Here is a 20397-nt window from a genome sequence, read left to right on the forward strand (position 1 = left end):
GGCCTTTCCCAGTCCCTACTCCCACCCCCCAGGGTCATCCCTCTGAAATTACCTCTTATTTACCCAACATATTGTACGGACAAGCTCTTTGCATATTGTCTCCCTCATTAAAACATGAGTTCCTCAAAGTCAGGGATTGCTTTTACATCCCTTTGTATCACGAGTGCTTAACACTCATGCCTGGACCACAATAAGTGCTTAATAAATGCTTATGGACCATTGACTTGACTGAGTCCTAGCTTTGTACCTAACTAGCACAAAGAAGCTCCTTTTTGTTTTTGGATGAGGTGATTGGGGTTAAGTGACTTGCCTAGGGTCACACAGCTAGTGTCAAGTGTTTGAGGCCATATTTGAACTCAGGTCCCCCTGACTCCAGGGCCAGTGCTCTATCTACTGCACGACCTAGCTGCCCCAAGAACTTCCTGTATGATGAATATAGTAGGCCCTGAATAAACATGGACTGTGGAAAACATAGAAGTAAAGCCTATAGGGGTGTGCTGGAGCCAGCTCTAAGTGGCTAGGGCAGACTGTTAAATTTTCAGTGAGAGCATTTACCTTTCAAAAATTGGCAAGCACTTGATTTATTGCTTTGTTGATTGTCTAGACTTAAGAAAGTGTTAATAATATAGATTAAAGTCAGAAGTATATTTGCATACTTTTTTATTCTGGAGAACCTGGATGTTAAACATTTACTAGCACACCTTCGAAGTGCTCTCTGAATATTGCTTGAGTTTAGTAGGAGTGTAGTAGAAGGCTCAGAGAATGGGCTGGGCTGGGTGATCTTGAAGGACTCTCCCAGCTCTGACACTCCAGGAATCTCAATTCCTTGGGAAGAGGGGAAAGGAGGGAAAGAATTCTGAAAGAAAAAAAAACATAAGGGAGAAAAGCTGAAGACAATTTTCATTAATTTAATTTGGACAATTCAAAGAATCCTAAAATGTTTGAGCTGGGAGAGACATTAAAGAGTCTTCATTCTAGTCCCCTCATTTTACAGATAAAGCTGAGGCTCGGAAAGGGGAAGTCATTTGCACAAGGTTATATTGCCAGTTAATGATAAAGTCAGTGCTAGCACCCAGGTTCCCCATTCCTCTCTCCTTTTCATTACACCCTGCTTCCTCTGGGCTTATTAAATTGGGGAACAAGCTTAACCCTTTGACTGCCAGGTGGTGACTGGTCCTTGGAGGAATTGAGAGAAGAGAGGGAAAGTGTCATCAGAAAACTCCCGATACGTTGCCCACCCCCACAACTCTGGACTCAACCTATCCTCCTCAGAACCAATCCCCACACAAATCCTTACTGGTTCCTTCTTCCCTGCTCTATCTTTACCCACATCACAGGCTACCCCAAGCCAATGGAAATGTCAGTTCCATCTGAAAGTGGGATAAGAGTACTGAAAGTTAAGAGTTGTCTGATTTGCTGCAAGCTGAAGAAAAAACCAGAGCAATGAGCTATTTGACCGTACTTTGGGGACATTCTCCCTTGGATGGCTTTGAAGTTTGGAGAGAAGGCCACAGAAGAATCCCCACATGGGCAGGGAGTGGTTTGTTCTATTTCAGCTCAGGTTCTAATGGTTTGGAATGACCCCAAAGGCCTTAGACAAGGACTATTAACGCCTTTCATAAAGTAGGCAGAGCGCCAACAGAACACAAATCATCTACACACTCGACTCTCAATTATCTAGGAGTGGGTGATGCTAGATGTATGTTATTCATGGCAATCCAAGTCCACTCTCCTTTCTTACTTGAAAGGTAGGGAGGGGTTGGACACACAGAGGAGGTAGACGCAAGTAGGCTATCAGGGTCAGAACAAGTGGTACTCTCTGGACTGCTATCCAAAGACAAAAAGAAATGCATTTTGCATTGTCCATTCTATATTCTAGGTAGTATATATACCTGAACAGCTAGATGGCCCAGTGGATACAGTGTCAGGCCTACAGTCAGGAAGACTCATCTTCCTCAGTTCAAATCTGGCCTCAGTCACTTACTAGCTGTGTGATCCTAGGCAAGTCATATCATCCTGTTTGCCTCAGTTTCCTCATCTGTGAAATGAACTGGAGAAGGAAATGGCAAACCGTTCCAGTATCTTTGCCAAGAAAACCCCAAATGGGGTCAAGAAGAGGCAGACACAACTGAAGTGACTGAACCACCACAGCGATTTCCTATCTACTGTTGGTAACATCTCTGCACTTACAACGCAGCTGCCCTAATTCAAGCCCTTATCATTTTTTGCCTGAACTAGAGTCCTTGCCTTCTGACTGGTCTTCGAGCATTCAGCCTTCTCCTCTCTCTGATCCATCTTCTGTATACCTGCCACATAGACATTCCTAAAGCATGGGTCTGGCCTTATCACTTTCCCAAGGAGAGAAGATCATTAAGTTTCAGTGGCTCCCTATTACAGCCCTTTACAATATGGTTTCAACCAGCTTGAAAATGAGATTACAGGGGAAATGACTTGCCCAAGGTCACATTAAGTAGAAATGGCAGATTTTATCATCCGCAAAATGGAGATAACATCTCTTGTACTACTTGCCTCACAAGACTATTGTGGGGAAAATGCTTTATGACCCTTAAAGTGGTATAGAAATGCAAGTTTTTATAACTGATGAGGAAGCAGTATCTTCCAAGTGGTGAAGTGATTGGTGCAAGGTTATGTTGAGCCAGGATTAGAAACCAGGACTCTCAGAGGAGTATTCTTCCTACTGAATTGAATGAACTGATGTCCTTCTAACACAGGTCTCTCTGATCACAGTCTGCCCGGTTCGTAGATTGCACTGGTGTCAGGAAGGCCAGTAGGCCTCTCCAAATACAGCTTCCCTTGCTCCAGTTTTAGGATTGTAAATTTAGAGTTGGAACTGGCCAGGAGTGAGGAAGACCCAAGTTCAAATTCAACCTTAGACACTTGTTACCAAGGCACCTGCCTCAGTTTGCTTAATTATAAAATGGGAATAATTATAGTGCTACTCTGCAGATCACATGAAATAATATTCTTAAAATGCTTAGCATAGTGGTTGACAGGTAGTAGTTAATAAATACTTATTCCCTTTCCCCTTTCTTTCCCAATTCCCTTCCTTGGGAAAGGTCTGTTAAATGCAAGGAAACAAGCAATTTATTAGGTGGCTATTATATGTCAGGAACTATGCTGGGTGCTGGGGAAACAAGGACCACCACAAAACCATTCCTGTCTTCGAGGAGTTTACAGTCTATCAGGGCAAACAATATGTAAGCAGATAAATACAAAATATGCACAAAATAAATGTGAAGTACTATCTGAGTGAGGAGAGCACTGACAATAGTGGGGATGGGGAAAGGCCATGTGTTGGGGATGGCTGGAGCTGAGCCTCTCTCAGGGAAGAGAAGGATTATCAGAGGCAGAGGTAAATAGCAAGATCACTCTAGGCACAGGAAATGGCCTGTATGAAAGTGATCTAGGTCAACCGCCTAATTCTACAAATAAGGAAACTGAGGTTCCAGAGAAGTTAAATACTTTATCCAAGGTCATACAGATAACAAATGGCAGAGGTAGGATTTGAACCCAGGTCCTCTGTCTGACCCCCACATGTAGCATTCCTCCCACCAAATCATACTAAATCCTGAGGCTCATAGCCATCAAAGCCTGGGAAGCCCTGCTAGTATTGAACTGATCCAGGGGCCTTGTTACAAAGAGGGAAATTTATGTGCATCCCCTACCCTCCTACTCTAGCCCAGTATCATTAAGGCCCAGGCACCAGATCACCCAGATCAGATACATTCCCAAATATATGTGTGTGTGTGTGTGTGTGTGTGTGTGTGTGTGTGTATACATATACACACATATTATGCATACATGCATACACGCACATACATATATACACACATATGCATATACATATATGTATAAACATACACACAGGAATAGGCCACCTTTTGTAGTTAGAATTCAAAGAACTTTCCTCCAAGCAGGAGGAAAACCTGTGAGGGTTATAGGTATCAAACCCACTTTACAAATGAAGCAAACTGAGGCTCTGAGAGGTTGACTTATCCAGGATCATACAACCAACAAGTGTCAGTGGAGGGATTGAAATCCAGGTTTCCTGACTCCATTTCTATTGCTGTTTCCACTAAATCCTTAGATACTTTTCAGAAGAAAAGGAAAGAAGAAACTGAGCCCATGTTTCTCTCTCTCTCTCTCTCTCTCACACACACATACACACATACACACATACCCTTTCACCCTTATATATACGTACTCACATACATATATGTACTCCCTTCGCCTGAGGAGGGTCCAGACCTGTGATTTCCTTGATGGGGTAAACTGAATAATCATCAATAACTTAAAGTCAAGTACCCTTTGCCTGGTCCCAGTTAAAATCCCATCTTCTACAGTAAGCCTTTCCCATTCCCCTTAATACTTTTTCTCAGTTGATTATATCCAATATATCTGGTGCATAGATTGTTTGTACATAATTATTTGTATATTTGCTCCCCTATTCAACTATGAACTCTATGAGGGCAGGGACTAAATTTCTGTCTCTCTTTGCATCTCCAGCACTTAACATGGTGTCTGGTACATAGCAGATGCTTAATAAGTGTTTATTGGCTGACTGACTGTAAGGTCAAGCAACATTCCCATGGTCAAACAGCTAGTATATGTCAGGGGGAAGACTTGAGCCTAGCTTTCTGACTCAGAGGCTAGATCTGTACTGTACCATGCTGGCATATATTAACAGAAATACATTCTCACACCCACTTATCTACATCTGTCCATACATACATAGATGTCAGTTGCACTTTCATCTATACATGCACCTATTCATTCCCACCTACCCTCTTAACTCATGAACATATATCCAAATACATACACATATGTATTATCACATATAGATATATTCACATTCAAAAACTCTTACATATACACACAAACTCTCATATTCATTCCCCTATCCATCTATTACATCTACAGCTGATGATCTTTTTCAGGTCCTATATCTCTTGACTTTCCAGTAAACTTTCTATAACTTCCCATGCATATGCCCATAAGAAATAAAGAGATGATTTTTTTTTAACCAGGCATGCCAAAAATTTTTTTTACCACCATTGATTGGAAATCACTTCAGACCTTCTGAATTTCAATAGGATAATATAGTCATTTACTAAGTATTTCCTGTGCTTCCTTGACAACTTTTTCACATCCCCCTGAGGGTTCATGCACCCCAGATTGGGAATCTCTGCCGTCATATCCCCTTATACACTACAAAATCATTATAGGAATACTCACCCATCTACACCCTTAGGCAATATACATACACTTAAAAGTGCACTTGCCCCCACAAAAAAGATGCATTCACATATATGCAGGCATACACAGACCCTTCCAAAAAAGAAGCCTGAATCCTGGCCCAATTTCAGGTGCTTCTCCCCAATCCACACAGGCACCAGGCCTGCATGCTTCCTCGTGGGGGTTTGACAAAGTGCTCATCCCTCAGTTGACAGACTGATTACAGGGCTTGGGGGGGAAATCGGCTGCTCTATGAGCATGTTGCTTCCCCAGCATCTCAAACAGCCTGTAACACAGCAGCCTGGAGCAGCTGCAGTATGTGGAGGCTGCGACAGGGCTGGAAAATGAAGAGAAAGCTGGGGCAAAGCCGGAAGGGAGAAGAGAAGACAAGAGGGTAGAGGAAAGGAGGGGAGAAAAGGAGAGGGGGAGTATCTGTCTGGAGTAGGGATATGCACACCCAGGAGAGGAGAGAGGGTGGGAATGGAGGAGAGGAGGAGACAGAGCCAAAATAGAACTTCCCTATCCCCAAGACAGTTTCATCCTAAGCAGGGGCTTCCCTGGGATGCCAGACTATAGCTTCTCCCACTGTGGTGATGATAACATCAATCTCTAAGGCAAGGGGCTTTTAACCTGGGGTCTGTTTACAGAAAATATTTTGATAACTATTTCAATAGAATTGGTTTCTTTTGTAATCCTAAATATTTTGCTTTATGCACTTAAAAACATTTGTCTAAGAAGGGGTCCAAAGGCTTTACCAGACTGCTATGGAGTCCATGATATAAAACAGGTTAACAATTTCTACTCTACAGTTTGCCTATGAATGGTTCTCAGGCTGTTCCCTCAGGATGTGGGTCACCCCTTAGAATCCTTTGGTTATGTGTCCGTGCAGATATGCCTACACATAGATGTGCGCCCACAAAGACGTACGGCCCTACCCATATGTGTGATCTGATGTGGGTATGGGTAATTTTGTTGTTTGTGTTCAGTTGTTTCAGTCATGTCCAACTCTTTGTGACCCCATGTGGGATTTTCTCAGCAATGATACTAGAGTGGTTTTGTCATTTCCTTCTCCAGTTCAGTTTACAGATGAGGAACTGAAGCAAACAGGGTTAAGTGACTTGCCCAAGGTCACCCAGCTAGTAAGTGTCTGAGGTCATATTTGAACCCACAAAACTGAGTCTTCCTGACTCCAGGCTCAGTACTTTATCCACCGTACCACCTCACTGCCTGGGTATGGGTGAACTTTCCTTTTTTAATGTTCTTTGAAGGGACATTCATAAAAACCAGAGTCTCTGAACTGAGGCATTTTGTACCTACCTAGGGAAGCCACTAAAAAATTAGAGAAGGTCATATGTAACTAGGAATTCTGGAAAATTCAGTAGATGCGGGGAAAGAAAGAGAGGTAAGCAGAAAACAGTTTGTCCCAAGATTCTTGGGCAACCTCTGAGATGGGATGTACTGGTAAAGGTAGCAGGCAGAAAACAAATAGCCTCTTTAAGAGGCTTGGAAGAAATCAGGAGTTACTAGGTTAATTACAGCATAATTTTTAGTATTCTGCGCTAAATAGTTTCTACCCAAGTTGGAGACTTCAAAAAGAATTGGTTAGTGAGTAGAATGAGTAAAGGGTGACTAACAAATAGGACTGGATGGAAGTATTTTCACTGGGTGGAGTTAGTCACAGGGTTTATGCAGAGCTCAGGAATTATATAGGACAAATTTTGTCTGTGAAAGAAAAAAGGAACAAGAGCCACCACAGGAAGCAGCTACATTGTGGCACAGATAACAGTATTCTCTTAACTACTGAGACTCTAGAGGGTTGGAGTTGAGCCCTATGTGAGCCGCATGGTAAGATGTCTGTGCCATGAAATGATTGCCAATTGCCAGGAGCAGCAGAAAGTTCGGAAGTGACAAATAGTATTTCAGGGCTCTAGAATCTGGGAAACAAGGCTCAAGGAATTTAGCACCAGTAAGTGATAGTCAAAACTGGAGTTAGTTTAAGCTGTGATTAATAACACTTGAAGTTTAGTGAGAAAGGTGCTTACTATGTAGTTAGGTGTTTTCATTTATGTCATACTCAGAGGAAAGCATGTATCTTTTACAATATTGAAATATAGATATAATAAATACATATCTATAGCTATAATAAACATATATCTATATATAGATATATAAATATAGGACATTGGGCTTAGAGTTGGAAGATCTGGACTGGTCTTGATTCCTGATAACTGGCTCTGTGACTTTATAGCTTGGTCTCTTTGAACTGCTCTGTTTCATCGCTTGTAAAAGTGGGGATAAAATTACCTACTTCACAGATCTGTTGTGAGAACCAAATGAGAGACTGGATATAAAAACTCTTTGTAACCATAAGTGCTCTATAAACGTTAGCTCACATTATTACATTAATAGTCTTTTTTTTTCCTGGAAAAAACATAACTGGCTGAATCTCATGCAAAATTATCTGAGCTGTACTGAGCCACACCAGTCAAAAGCTCAGTCACTTGGCTGTGCTACCATAACTCACGGTACCACTGTTGACCTGGTAGCAGCTATCTGAGTTTCAGGAATAGATCCTAGGGGAGAAAACAACCATACTCTCTAGGGCCTGTCTGGCAAAATCAAACAATAAATAAAGATTAAAAAAAGAAAATAATTTTTTTAAATGCTGCTTTGACATTATGGGCATGAATGGGCATGAAAGAAGAGGCAGCTTACTACATGATGGTCTCTGAGAGACATTACAAACCCTTCCCCCAATTTAGTCCCAAATATCTCCCTACTCTTCTATCCCAACACCATTAAAATTTCTCCTTTCCTCCTTTGGGTTAAGGGTATTGAAAGAGAAACACATGTTACTAGACAGGAGACTATCTATTAACATCTATGACCAAATTATCATGAATTAATTTATCAGATTAACTGTTACTTAGTGAGATCTGAGAGATGGAGCTACAGAATGAGGCAAATTGGATGAAATAGATGGGAAAGCATTGACTGAAGAATTGTTAAGTAAATCAGGAGTACGTGAATGAAATGAAATATACAAAATTGCAATATAATAAAATGCTGACAGAATAAATGATAATGAAGGAATCAGAGAAGCATAGGAAGACTTACATGAAAAGATGCTAAGTGAAGTAATCCGAATGAGGAAAATAATATACACAATGATCACAATAATGGAAAGAACCAAATAAATTAAACTGAACATCATACAATTATGATGAACAAGATTGTCTCTCAAGATGAGATGTGAAAATGCACCTCTATCACTTTTAGCAGAAGTGGAGGACTATGGGTATGGAACAGTGCACATACAGTACTGTCAGACTAGGTTGATACATTAATTTTAATCGACTGCTTTTGTTTTCTCTTTCATTTAAATCCTTTATTCCAAGGGATGTTGGGGAGGATTTGGAGAAGGAAAGATATGTCTGGAAAAGAAAGTGAAGTTAAAAATAAAAGGTACTAATACAATTGGAAAAAAGAAAAAGATAAATAGTTGGGAAAGGTCCAAACTATGGCTCAGTGGTGACCAGGAAAGCCAGAAGGTGGCTATTAGAGTGGAAAGCTCTGGCCACCTTGGGTGAGTAGGTAGGTGGGGCTTCTGGGTTCACACGGCCAAGAGGCAGGAAGGGAACCTGGCCTATCTGAGGGTTAACAACTTGTCTTCGTTTTCTGTGAATCAAGAGGCTACCCTACTTGGGGTAATGAAAGGTAAACTGGACTGGTAGTTAGCAGGCTTAGATTTCAGTCATGGTTCTTCTGCTAAAACACACTATAACCTTGGGAAAGTCACTTAGCCTCGTTAGGGCGATGTAGACTAATGGACTGGACACTGAACTTTGAGCCATAAAATGCTGTATTCAAATCTCACCTCAGACAAGTGCATGAGGGCACACACTTGCTGCATGACCTGGGCAAGTCCTTAGCCTCTCTATGCCTCGGTTTCCTCATCTGTAAAAGGAGTTGGACTCAATGGTCTCTAAGGTCTTCTCTGGCTCAGAATCTATGGTTCTTTGATCCTATGACTTGTGACTATGTCTTCCTCTATAAAAAGATGGGATGGTCTATGATTATTTTCAGTTCCAGAATTCTGTGATTCTATGAAATCCAAACACAAACAAAAGACATCTCCCTGGGAAAATTTTGTCCCCATATATGGCCTAATTCTACCTAATTTCTATACTAAAGGGAGAAATGCTACAAGATAATCCTTTTCTGATGCTTCAGGGACCTGGACTCGTCCACAAAGAATCATCTGCAGAATCCCAGGGTAGGGGTGTGGGTGTGGGTGGGAGGAATATTTTGCTTTTAGGAATCTGGCTATCTTCAATGCTTTCTACATTTTGTTTAAAAAAAAAAAAGGAAAAAGACAACTTTCACTTCCATCCCTTGAGTCTGACCAACAAAATCCACATATTTTGCTACAACCACACAAGATGGCCTGGATGCCAGACATCCAGGCAGAGAAGAGAAAAAAGGTAGCTACTTCTCTTGGAAACCCCAGAAATAGGCCAGACAGCATAGACAGCATTCTATTCAATAGGCTTGTCATCTACAAAAAAACTCCAATCAACACAAGGAAGAAGCAGAGAAGGAAGGGAGAGGTAGGCTTCAGACCATGGCCAGGTTCTCAGATATGACCCCTCTTCCAGCTTAGGCCTGGACAATGCTTGCTTTTGGAGCAATAAGGCCTTGGTACTCTCCCAGATCTTGGCTCCTCCCGAGGGTGCTTTCATCTAATACCTCTTCTGTGGAGGATTCTACACACAATTTGACAAATATTTGTTAAGCACTTACCAAGTATAAGACACTGTGTTAGATATTACAGACATAAAGGTAGATGAGATATGAGCTCGGCTTTCAAGGAGCTTATCTAATGGGGGGGTTGGGAAGGAAGGCTATCTATTATTTACGTATGTATTGTTTGTGTATATAAATAACCATGACATAAAGGAGAATGTAATAAATGCAAAAAAAAAAAAGCCATCTAGGCAGATTGCTATGATATATCTAAGATGGGAAAGATCACTTTCATTGGGCTCGAGCTTGGGTCCCAGAAGACTTTATGCAGAAGGCAGCATCTGAGTTGGGCCTTGAAAGAAGGGAAGGACTTCCACAGATAGAGATGGGAGAAGGAGACACACAAGACACTGTGCTACCAAAGGCATAGGGATGGAAGAGGGAAAGAACTGGGAAAGAAGAGTAGCCCCTTTTGGCTGGAATATAGAATACAAGAAGGGAAGAATGAACAGTCAGCAAGTCCATGCACGATGCTTCTATTTAGCATTGTTTTCTTGAATCTAATGGTTTACTTAAGTGAGGGTTTCTGGCCCTAATTAGAAGATTAATACATGGAAGCAGGTTAGCTTTGACATGATTTATAAAATCATGATTTATGAAATGCAAATGTCCTTTTACATACTATTATGCCCTCCCTGACACTTTCCTGCCCCACTCCTAAGTTGGGTAGTTTATCCCCAGGATATTTCTTTTTTTTTTTTTAATTTATTTCGATTTATCAAAATCACTTCCGTAATCTTTTGAGTTTTAAATTTTTCTCCCCCTCCCTCCCCTCCCTCCCTCCCCAAGAGGGCACACAATCTGATATAGGCTATACATATACATTCCTATTAAACATATTTTCACATTAGTGCTGTTGTAAGGAAGAGTTAGAACCAATAGGAGGAACCACCAGAAAGAGAAAACAAAACAAAACAGAAGGAAAAATAGCAAATAGTATGCTTCGATCTGCATTCAAACTCCATAGTTCTTTCTTTGGATGTGGATAGCATTTTCCATCATGAGGCCTTTGGAGATGTCTTAGATCCTTGCATTACCGAGAGGGGCTAGGTCTATCGAAGTTAGTCATCACACAACATGGCTGTTACTGTGTACAGCATTCTCTTGGTTCTGCTCACTTCACTCAGCATCAGACCATGCAAGTCTTTCCAGGTTTTTCTGAAGTCTGCCTGCTCATCATTTCTTATAGCACAATAGTATTCCATTACATTCTTATACCACAACTTGTTCAGCCATTCCCCAATTAATGGGCATCCTCTCAATTTCCAATTCTTTGCCACCACAAAAAGAGCTGCTATAAATAGTTTTGTACATGTGGGTCCTTTCCCCCCAGGATATTCCTGGGTGGGTTCCATATCACATCTTTAACGCAACCAAGTCAGAACCTTCCTTCAGATGCAAAATCTTCTCTCCTAAAGCCATCAGAGTAACCAGGATCATAGATCTAGGGCCAGAAAGGAGCTCAGAGGCCATGTACCTTATTTTACAGATGAAGAAATTGAGGGGAGTTAATTGACCTGCCTGAATTCATACAAGCAGTAGTCAACAGATCTAGGATGATGACAGGCTGAGATGCTGTAGGATACAAGGAACCAGTAGATCGGAAGCCCAGGGCTGGGTCTTATGCTTTCACTAAACATTTAAAATCATTATTATTTTTAGGGTCTAGAAGTTATGCCCCCCCAGTTCTCTCCCCCTCCCTTTCTCTCTCTTTTCCCATCTGTCCCTCCTTACCTTCTCTTCTCCTCTCCCTCCCTTCCTCCCTCCCCACTTCTGTCTCTCTGGGTCTCCCTTCCTTTTCTTCTTCCTCTTCCTCTTCTCTCTGTCTCTCCCCCCCCATGTCTCTCTGTCTTTATCTCTCTCTCTGTCTCTTTTCCTTCCTCCCTCTAGGTGTGGGTTCATTGATCTGCATGGTTTAACAATACAAAGAATTTCTACAATAAGTTTACTTTGCAAAACCTGAACCAGTAAGTGGTACCAAAGAGCTTCTATCAAGGAAACCCTTATTTGTTAGGGGAATTATTAGCCTCAGGAATAGAAAGATAGATAATAGAGCAATAATAAACAAAAGTTTCTATGACATTTTTCCTCCTAACAACCCTGAAAGCATTATTATCCTCACTTTACAAACTGAGGCTCAGAAAGGTAAGGTGTCACACACATTGCAAAGATCAGACCAGGGACTTAAACCCTGGCCTTAGGCTCATCAAATTTAGAGCTGGAATGTTTTCACACCTGCCACCAAGCTACCTCTCTGAAATACAATGTACCCATTTATTTTCATGTTCTTTCCTCAGACTAGATAGTAGTGGTAGCATGTCTCACAGAAGTTGAGGCCTCTGATGTCATAACTAGGGTGTGATTCCAGTTATTCCATTTATCCCACAGATCTTGGAGTATTGAACCACAGCAGACTCGAGTTAGAAGAGGCCTCAGAGGTGACCTCCCTACTTGTACCAGTATTCTCTCCATAATATCTCCCATAAATAGCTATGTAGTCTCTACCTGAAGACCTCCCGTGATTGGGAAATGACTATGTCCCAAAGCACCCCACCCATCCCACTTCAGAACAGCTTTAATTATTGGAATTTCTTTTCCTTACGTTGAGTAAGGTCTTCCTCTTTACAACTTCTGCTCATTTCTCACTCAATAAACATTTATTAAATGCCTACTATGTGTCAGGCACTGTGCTAAGTATTGGGGATTACAAAGAAAATAAAACAGTCCCTGTTCTCCAGGAGCTTGAGGAGACAATATATAAATAACAACTTACAAACAAGCTATATACCCGTATTGCTCCATAGCCTCCAATGGCTCCCTATTGCCCTAAGGAAGAAATACAAACTCCTCCATTTGGCATTTAAAGTCATTTAACTTCCGTAGGGTAAACTTTCTTGAAGAGATTTGGCACAGATGGACTTTGAGGCCCTTTCCTATGAACCTATGATCTCATCTCCCCAGGGTCAGTTACCCAGCTAGTAGTATCTGAGACAGAATTCAAATCGAGCATTCAACCAAGAAGTTTTTAATAAGCACCAGGTATTGTGCTAGGTGGGCAGCTAGGTGGTGTAGTGGATAGAACATCAGGTCTGGAGTCGGGAAGACCTGAGTTCAAATCCAGTCTCAGATACTTACTAGCTGTGTGACCCTGGGCAAGTCACTTCACCCTGTTTGCCTCAGTTTCCTCATCTGTCAAATGAGCTGGAGAGGGAAATGGCAAACCACTTCAGTATCTTTGCCAAAAAAAAACCCAAATGGGGCCACAAAAGAATAGGATACAACTGAAATGATTCAACAACACTGTGGTAGATGATGGGGATATAAATACAAAGAATGAAACAATCCTGTCTCTGTCTCTCTCCTTCTTTTGGAGGCAATCGGGGTTGTGACTTGCCCAGGTTCACACAACTAGTTAAGTGTCTGGGGCTGGATTTGAACTCAGGTCCTCCTGACTCCAGGGCTGGTGCTAACGATCCCTATTGCCAAGGAGCTTACATTCTAATGCAGGAAGGGAGGAGTGACCACCAGGACTTATATAAACACACACGGAATAAATAGAGAGAAGGCAAATTTGACTGGATCATAGAGCGCAGCTAGGAGTGTTGTGTCCAAATGATATTACTGGAAGGATATATTGGGGCAAAGTTGTGCAAGGCTTTAAAAGCTAAACAGAGTCTATATATGCTTCTAGGGGTAGCAGGAAACCACCGAAGTTAACTGAGCCTCATGGTCAGCTCTGCATTGAAGGAAATTCACCTTGGGAATAACATGTGGGGTGGACTGGAGTCAGAGAGAGGCTTGAGACAAGGAGGCCAGTCAGGAAGCTCTCATCAATTCCATTGAGAGATAATGAGGGCCTGACCCAAAGGGGTAAATTGCGTGAGGAGAGAGAAGGGGGATGGATTCCAGAGATGTTGTCAAGGTAGAGGTGGCAAGACTTGGCAAGTGGTTGGATAGATGGGATGGGGGAGAGTAAGGTGTCAAGGATAGTGCTGAGGTTAATGAACCTAGGGAGCCTGAAGGGTGGACCTGAGGACAGGACGCTTTCTATGATACCAGACTTCTCCTTACCAGTCACTCTCACACTCCTGTCTCCCCCCAAACCCTTTCCAGTTCTGGAACCATAATCAAATAACTATGTCTTTGCTCCTGGAAAGGGTGTGGGAATCTATTCCCCTAGGACCCCACTGCCCATCTCAGTAACTTTCCAAACCATAATATTCTACCCTGGCCACTTTTCCCCTTTACTGTTCCTCTATTATAATAAACTACTATTAATGAACTATTAATTATTACTAATTATAACTACTAATTATTATAATTAAAATGTCCTTGAAGGTAAAGGCTGTCTTTGCTTTGGCATTCTTATCCCCAGGGCTTAGCACGCGCAAATTTGTTACAGGGGTTGTTTTCCCTTTTTTCAAGGGTTGACAGTGAGGTAGAAGGTAGAGAAAAGATTTTTGTTAATTGGGGAAAAATATTCATATATACATATACATTTTGTTGTTCAGTTACTTTCAGTCATATCCGATTCTTTGTGACCGTATTTGGAATTTTCTTGGCAAAGACACTGGGATGGTTTGTCATTTCCTTCTTCAGCTCAATTTACAGATGAGGAAACTGAAGCAAACAGGATTCAGTGACTTGTCTGGGGTCACACAGCTAGTAAGTGTCTGAGGCCAGATTTGAACTCAGTAAGATGAGTCTTCCTGACATTCTATCCACTGTGCCACCTAGCTGCCGTAAACACATATACGTGTATGTGCACACACATATATGTATGTATATGTATATATGTGTGTCTCTGTGTATGTATGTATGTATATGTGTATTCATACATGCATATATATATGTGGGTATATGTATATATGTATGTGTATATATGTGTATATATATTTATATGTATGTATATATTTTATATATGTATATATATGATATATGTGTGTGTGTGTATATGTATATATATTTATCACTACTTAGCACAATGCTTGGCACATTAATAAGCGCTTAAGAAAGGCCTCGTCATCCATTGATTCATTCAGTCTTCATTCCTTCACTGAATCATTCCAGACTATTCCTTGTATTTAGTCTCTCTGACACCTGTCCCTATCCCCAGCCTCAAGGGCTGGACCCACTGGGTAAAGCTCCCACCAGAGCCCATACATAGCCTCGGATACTTTAAAGTGTAAAAATACCTATTCCTGGGGTTGGGCCTGCCCTTCTGCCCAGCCGCTCCTTTAGCTGCCAAGTCCCTGCAGGCCCCTTTGACAGACTCCCCACCAGAGGAGCGTTCCTCAGGCCAGAGAGGGAGGTCTCTGGCCTGTCGTGTTGGCTGGCTGGTGCGACCAGCAGCTTGAGACTCAGCGGGAGCAGGAGGCAGGATGGAGCAGGCCTCCAGCTCCAGAGGAGACAACAGGCACCCAGAGATGGTGGGGAAGGGGTGGGAGGGAGGGGAGAGCCCCCATCCCAGCTCTGACCTGACCTGATTTAGTTCAAATCAGCGCACAGAAAGGGGTCTTTAAGCAGCTATTCTATTCAAGACTTACTCCCTTCCACAGACTCTTCTGATTCTGCCTTCTTGCTGAGATTATCATCCATTTACACATCTTGTATAAACATAGCTGTCTATATGTTGTTTCTCCTACTAGAACATGAGGTTCTTGAGGAAAGGGAACTTTTTTTTTGGCTTGTATGCCCAGGGCTTAGCACAGTGCCTGACATATATTAAGTGCTTAATAAATACATGTTGACCGACTGACTGCTATACAGGGTTGATAACTATAGCTGTCTGTGAGGAGCATTAGGGCAAACACAGGTAGGTCTCACGCAGGCCACTGGGCTGTGGCCACACAGGCCCTGTGCTTAAAGCAGAGTCCTGGTATGCCTCAATCAGTCCTTTATTAGCCTTTTCCTCATTCCTAGCAAGCCCGTGTTCTCCTGCCCTTTCGCCTTTAATTTCAAGAAAGGCTCTGACCTCAGTCACAGAGCTCGTGGAAAAACTAAAGGTAGATCAGTGTATTGGATACGGCATTGAATCAGGAGACCTGCGTTCCCAGGCTGACCTTAACGCTTATTAGCTAGGTGCCATGGCTTTTTTGAGCCTCAGTTTCCTCATCTGTAAAAAACAAGAATAAGACTTGTACTCCTCACAGGATCATAGGGAGTGAAGGGCTTGTTAAACCTGAAGATACTACCTAAATGTGAGCTTTTATTATTCTATCAATCATTATATTGCCTCTTTCAGTGCAACTTAAGGGCTAAACCGCATCCCTAATAGGACTGAATGGCTCTGTTTCCTGTTGAAGGGATTCTGAGGAGAAGGTGGGAGGTATTTTAGAGGGGGCAGGAAGCCTTCCTTGATACTACAAGCACAGGGATGTGCTATATAAGGCCTGGCCTCTATATATGTATGAGAAAGGATATAGTGGCCAGAGAACTAACCTAAGCTCCAAGAAGACTTGGGTTCAAATCCTACCTCTGACACATAATGACTGGGTGACATAGATCAGTTAGTCGACTTTTCAGGGCTTTAAACAACTCTCTAAGACTAAAGGCTGTTTAAAGAAAGTGGCAGACTGCAAATTGGTAGACGGAGTTCTCTCTAGCAATATGTAGCAATGATGGCACAGGTCCGGTTCCTATCCCCTTACAAATGAGAACTTGTAAGTCAGTAATACAAGGATTATCACTCCCATTTTAAATATAAGAAAATTGGGGGGCAGCTAGGTGGCGCAGTGTATAGAGTACCGGCCCTGAAGTCAGGAGGACCTGAGTTGAAATCCGGCCTCAGACCAAACACTTGACACTTACTAGCTGTGTGACCCTGGGCAAGTCGCTTAACCCCAATTGCCAGAAAAGGAAAGGAAAGGAAGGGAAAGGGAAGGAAGGAAGGGAAGGAAGGAAGGAAGGGAAGGAAGGGAAGGGAAGGAAGGGAAGGGAAAGGGAAGGAAGGAAGGAAGGAAAGGAAAGGAAAGGAAAGGAAAGGAAAGGAAAGGAAAGGAAAGGAAAGGAAAGGAAAGGAAAGGAAAGGAAAGGAAAGGAAAGGAAAGGAAAGGAAAGGAAAGGAAAGGAAAGGAAAAGAAAATTGGGGCTCCCAGAGTTAAGAGCAACAGATTTTGAGTCACAGAACCTGAGTTCAAATATTGGCTCTGTTACTTACTCATTACCTTGGATAAGTCATATAGTGCCTCATTTTACTTCTCTGTAAACTGAGGAGGAATCAGAAGTTCTTAACCAGATGATAAAAAAATTGAATTTTTAGTTTCTTTAGCCTCTTTAAAAACATTATTCTGAGAAAAAGATCCATAGGTTTCATCAGACTACAAAAAGGGTTCATGATGCAAAAAAGGGGAAGACCCTCTGGATTCAGTGGTCTCTAAAGTCCCTTCAAACTCTAAATGTATGATCCTATAACTTGCCCAGGGTTATTCTAGCCAGAGCCAGGATATATCCAAGGTGTGCTTAGAGCTAGCTTACACTGGCTCTCAGGAACCGATTTTTAAATTTTAATGTGAACCTCTATACCTCAGAAAAATTGCTACATATCAGGGCTTGATTTATTGTTTTGTGGATTATCTAGACTTTAAAAAGTGATGGAGAAAAATATTAACAATGCAGATTAAACTTAAAAGTGCATCTTGTGCACATTTAAGGGGTGGGAGGAGGAGTGCTGGTTGTTAAATATTTACCAGCACCCCACTGGACATCTCCCAGCCCTTGGCAGAATTAACTCTTCTAAACCCTTTCTGTTACAGATGAGCATATTCAGGCCCAAAAGGGAGAAGGATCATATAGGGAATTATGGCAGATGCAGGATGCAAGCGAAGACCTCTTCACAGGCCTGTGCTTTGCAACTATGCCACATCATTATTTTCTCAGAGGGGCAGATAAAGGGGTATTCTAGCTTATTCAGAGACAGATCTCCCAAAAAAATATTCAGCTGAGGATGATGGGGCAATCTCCAGCCTCTCCAGACCATTAGACACAGAAAAGAATCAAGGCAAGGAGAGTGGGGGAAGACCCAGGAGAAAATGAATTTCCTTCTTACAAAAAGCCTCCTTGGATTTAGAGAATGACCTGTAGGAAGGTAGGGAATGTAATTATTTTCCCTATTTGGCAGATGAGGAAATAGACAACCCCAATATGACATGGCTTATCCATGACCACAGAGAATTAGTGCAAGATCCCAAATCTTTAATATCTGCATTTATCCCCACCGATATCATCCTTGTAATTACCACCTGCCTGGGCTGTTCCAGTAACCTCCCAACAGGTCTTCTTGCATCTCAAGCAGCAGCATCTGCATAGAGCCTTTCCTAATTCCCTCATTCCCTAAACTATCTTTTATTTAACCACTTTGTATACATGTGTATATATATATGCTGGATATATTTATTAGAATGGAAGCTCCCTGTAAACAGAGGTAATTTCATCCAATGTACTTATTTTCCTAGTGCCTGGCACATCGTAGGCATTTAATAAATATTTGTTGATTGATTGTTGATTGATTCCCATCCATCTTCATCCTCTCCACTCTCCTCCTACCACTCCATCCTTCAAACTACTACAAGAATAATCTTTCTTAAGTCTAGATCCAGACATATCACTCCTCCAGGCAAAAAAATCTTCAGTGACAAACTTATTAGTGATACCATGTTAATGACTGATAGGGGTAACAGGAATTTTTGGTGCTTCTTAGCTTGAAGGAGTGCCAAAGGTACAGTTTGGGGCACTGGAGCAGGAGAAGAGGGGAAAACTGCCATTCCTCATTCCTGGAATGTATTTCCTCCTTTCCTCTCCCTCACAGAATCCCTCTCTTTCTTTAAGACACAGCTCAAGCAAGCATCTTCTGCACGAAGTCTTTCTATAATCTCTTATCATAGTAGCAGATCTGGGATTCTAAGCCTCCTGACTCCTAGTCCACTGCTCTGTCTACTACATCATGCTGAAGGTTAATGGGAAGGCCTCTATTCTTCCACTCCTATTTCCTCCGTCCCTGTGTTCTATAGTGCCCCAAACTGCATCATTAGAGCTCCCCTCCTTTGGGTTAAGACACTGAATATCCTTCTTACTCCCATCATTAGCACTATCCTAAATGAGTTTGTCAAACTCTCAAGCGGTACAGCAAGCTAAGAGAAGTGTTTGCTGGGTGGGGAGAAGGCAAGTCCAGAGTACTGCCTGGGGGAGATGGGAACAGGATATCAAGGAGGGAGAGGAGAGAGCCCTAAAATGGGTTGGGGTAGGGTACTGAATGCAGGCTTCTGGGATTTCACAGTTCTGATTTAGACTGGTCCTGGTAGGCCGATAATGAATTTAAAATCTAGGGGGGTAGGGGAGGTCACAAGTTCATAAGATCATAAGAGAGCTGCTTTTATATTTGTTTCCCCAAATATTGGCCACAATGCCATATATACAGTAGGTACTTAATGTTAGGGGGAACTGAGCAGCCAAGTCTCCATTCCTTTATTTCTTCACTCTAAGCTTGTCAATCAATTGGTCTATGTTGAGTGCCTAGCAATGAGGAGAAAAAAGAAGAAAGGGCTCTTGCCCTCAATCAATCAATAAGCATTTATTAAGCACCTACTATATTCCAGGCACTAGGGATATAAGTACAAAGAATGAAACAACCCCTACTTTCAAAAAGCTTACATTCTATCATGGAGTTTATAAGTCTATTTGAGGAGAGACTATCTGTAAACCAATCTTAGCACAAGAAATAAAGCATGTGGTCCAGACAAGTGTTATGGGAGTTAAGAGCAGAGAAAAATCAGTTCAGCTGTTCATGGACCGGAAAGACTTCATGAAGGAGGTGGACCTTGAGCTGGGCCTTGAAGGATGGATAGGATTTGAAGAGGCAGAGGTGGAGATGGGAAGGTGTTCCAGGTGAAAGCAAAAAGCATTGGCAAAGGCATAAAGGTATGAAGATATGAAAGTTGGGGGTGAGAAGTGAGAGGAAGAGGAGACACTGAGGAGCAGAGGAAGTAGGGAAGAGAGGGTTGAATAGGTAGAGTGGGGCCTGACCACGACTCTGAATGTCAGTCTTGTCAAGCCAGAGCTTGGAGTTGACTCAATATGCTGTTAAGGAGCCACTGGAGACTCCTGAGATGGGTAGTGACATGATGAAAACCATGTTTTAGGAAAACAATTCCTATGGAAGACCCCAAATCTTGAGCTAACGAGAGAAATCTGACTCCTGGTTCCATGTCTTTTCATTGCATCCCTGGCCTCCCTCCCACATATGCTCAGTCAGGGAAGCACAGACTTTATCATACCTATTTGCCAGCTACAGAAACTGAGGCCAAGAGGTGAAGTGATCTTCCCAAGGGAGCTGACAGC

At 42.1% G+C, this 20397-nt stretch overlaps 1 protein-coding gene across 1 annotated transcript in view; it reads right to left on the reverse strand.

Moving 5' to 3' along the window:
• Nucleotides 1-643: 643 nt before the first annotated feature.
• LOC110223210 (uncharacterized) overlaps nucleotides 644-20397 on the reverse strand; it is a 38104-nt gene continuing 18350 nt past the window's right edge. Inside the window, exon 2 of the mRNA XM_078152939.1 lies at nucleotides 644-856. Coding sequence (XP_078009065.1) covers nucleotides 733-856 — 124 coding nt within the window. The 3' untranslated portion in view covers nucleotides 644-732. The remainder of the gene's footprint in view (nucleotides 857-20397) is intronic.

The sequence above is a fragment of the Phascolarctos cinereus genome, unplaced genomic scaffold (genome assembly GCF_003287225.1).
Source record: "Phascolarctos cinereus isolate Bilbo 61053 unplaced genomic scaffold, phaCin_HiC Scaffold_4;HRSCAF=312, whole genome shotgun sequence".
Classification (NCBI taxonomy): Eukaryota; Metazoa; Chordata; class Mammalia; order Diprotodontia; family Phascolarctidae; genus Phascolarctos; species Phascolarctos cinereus.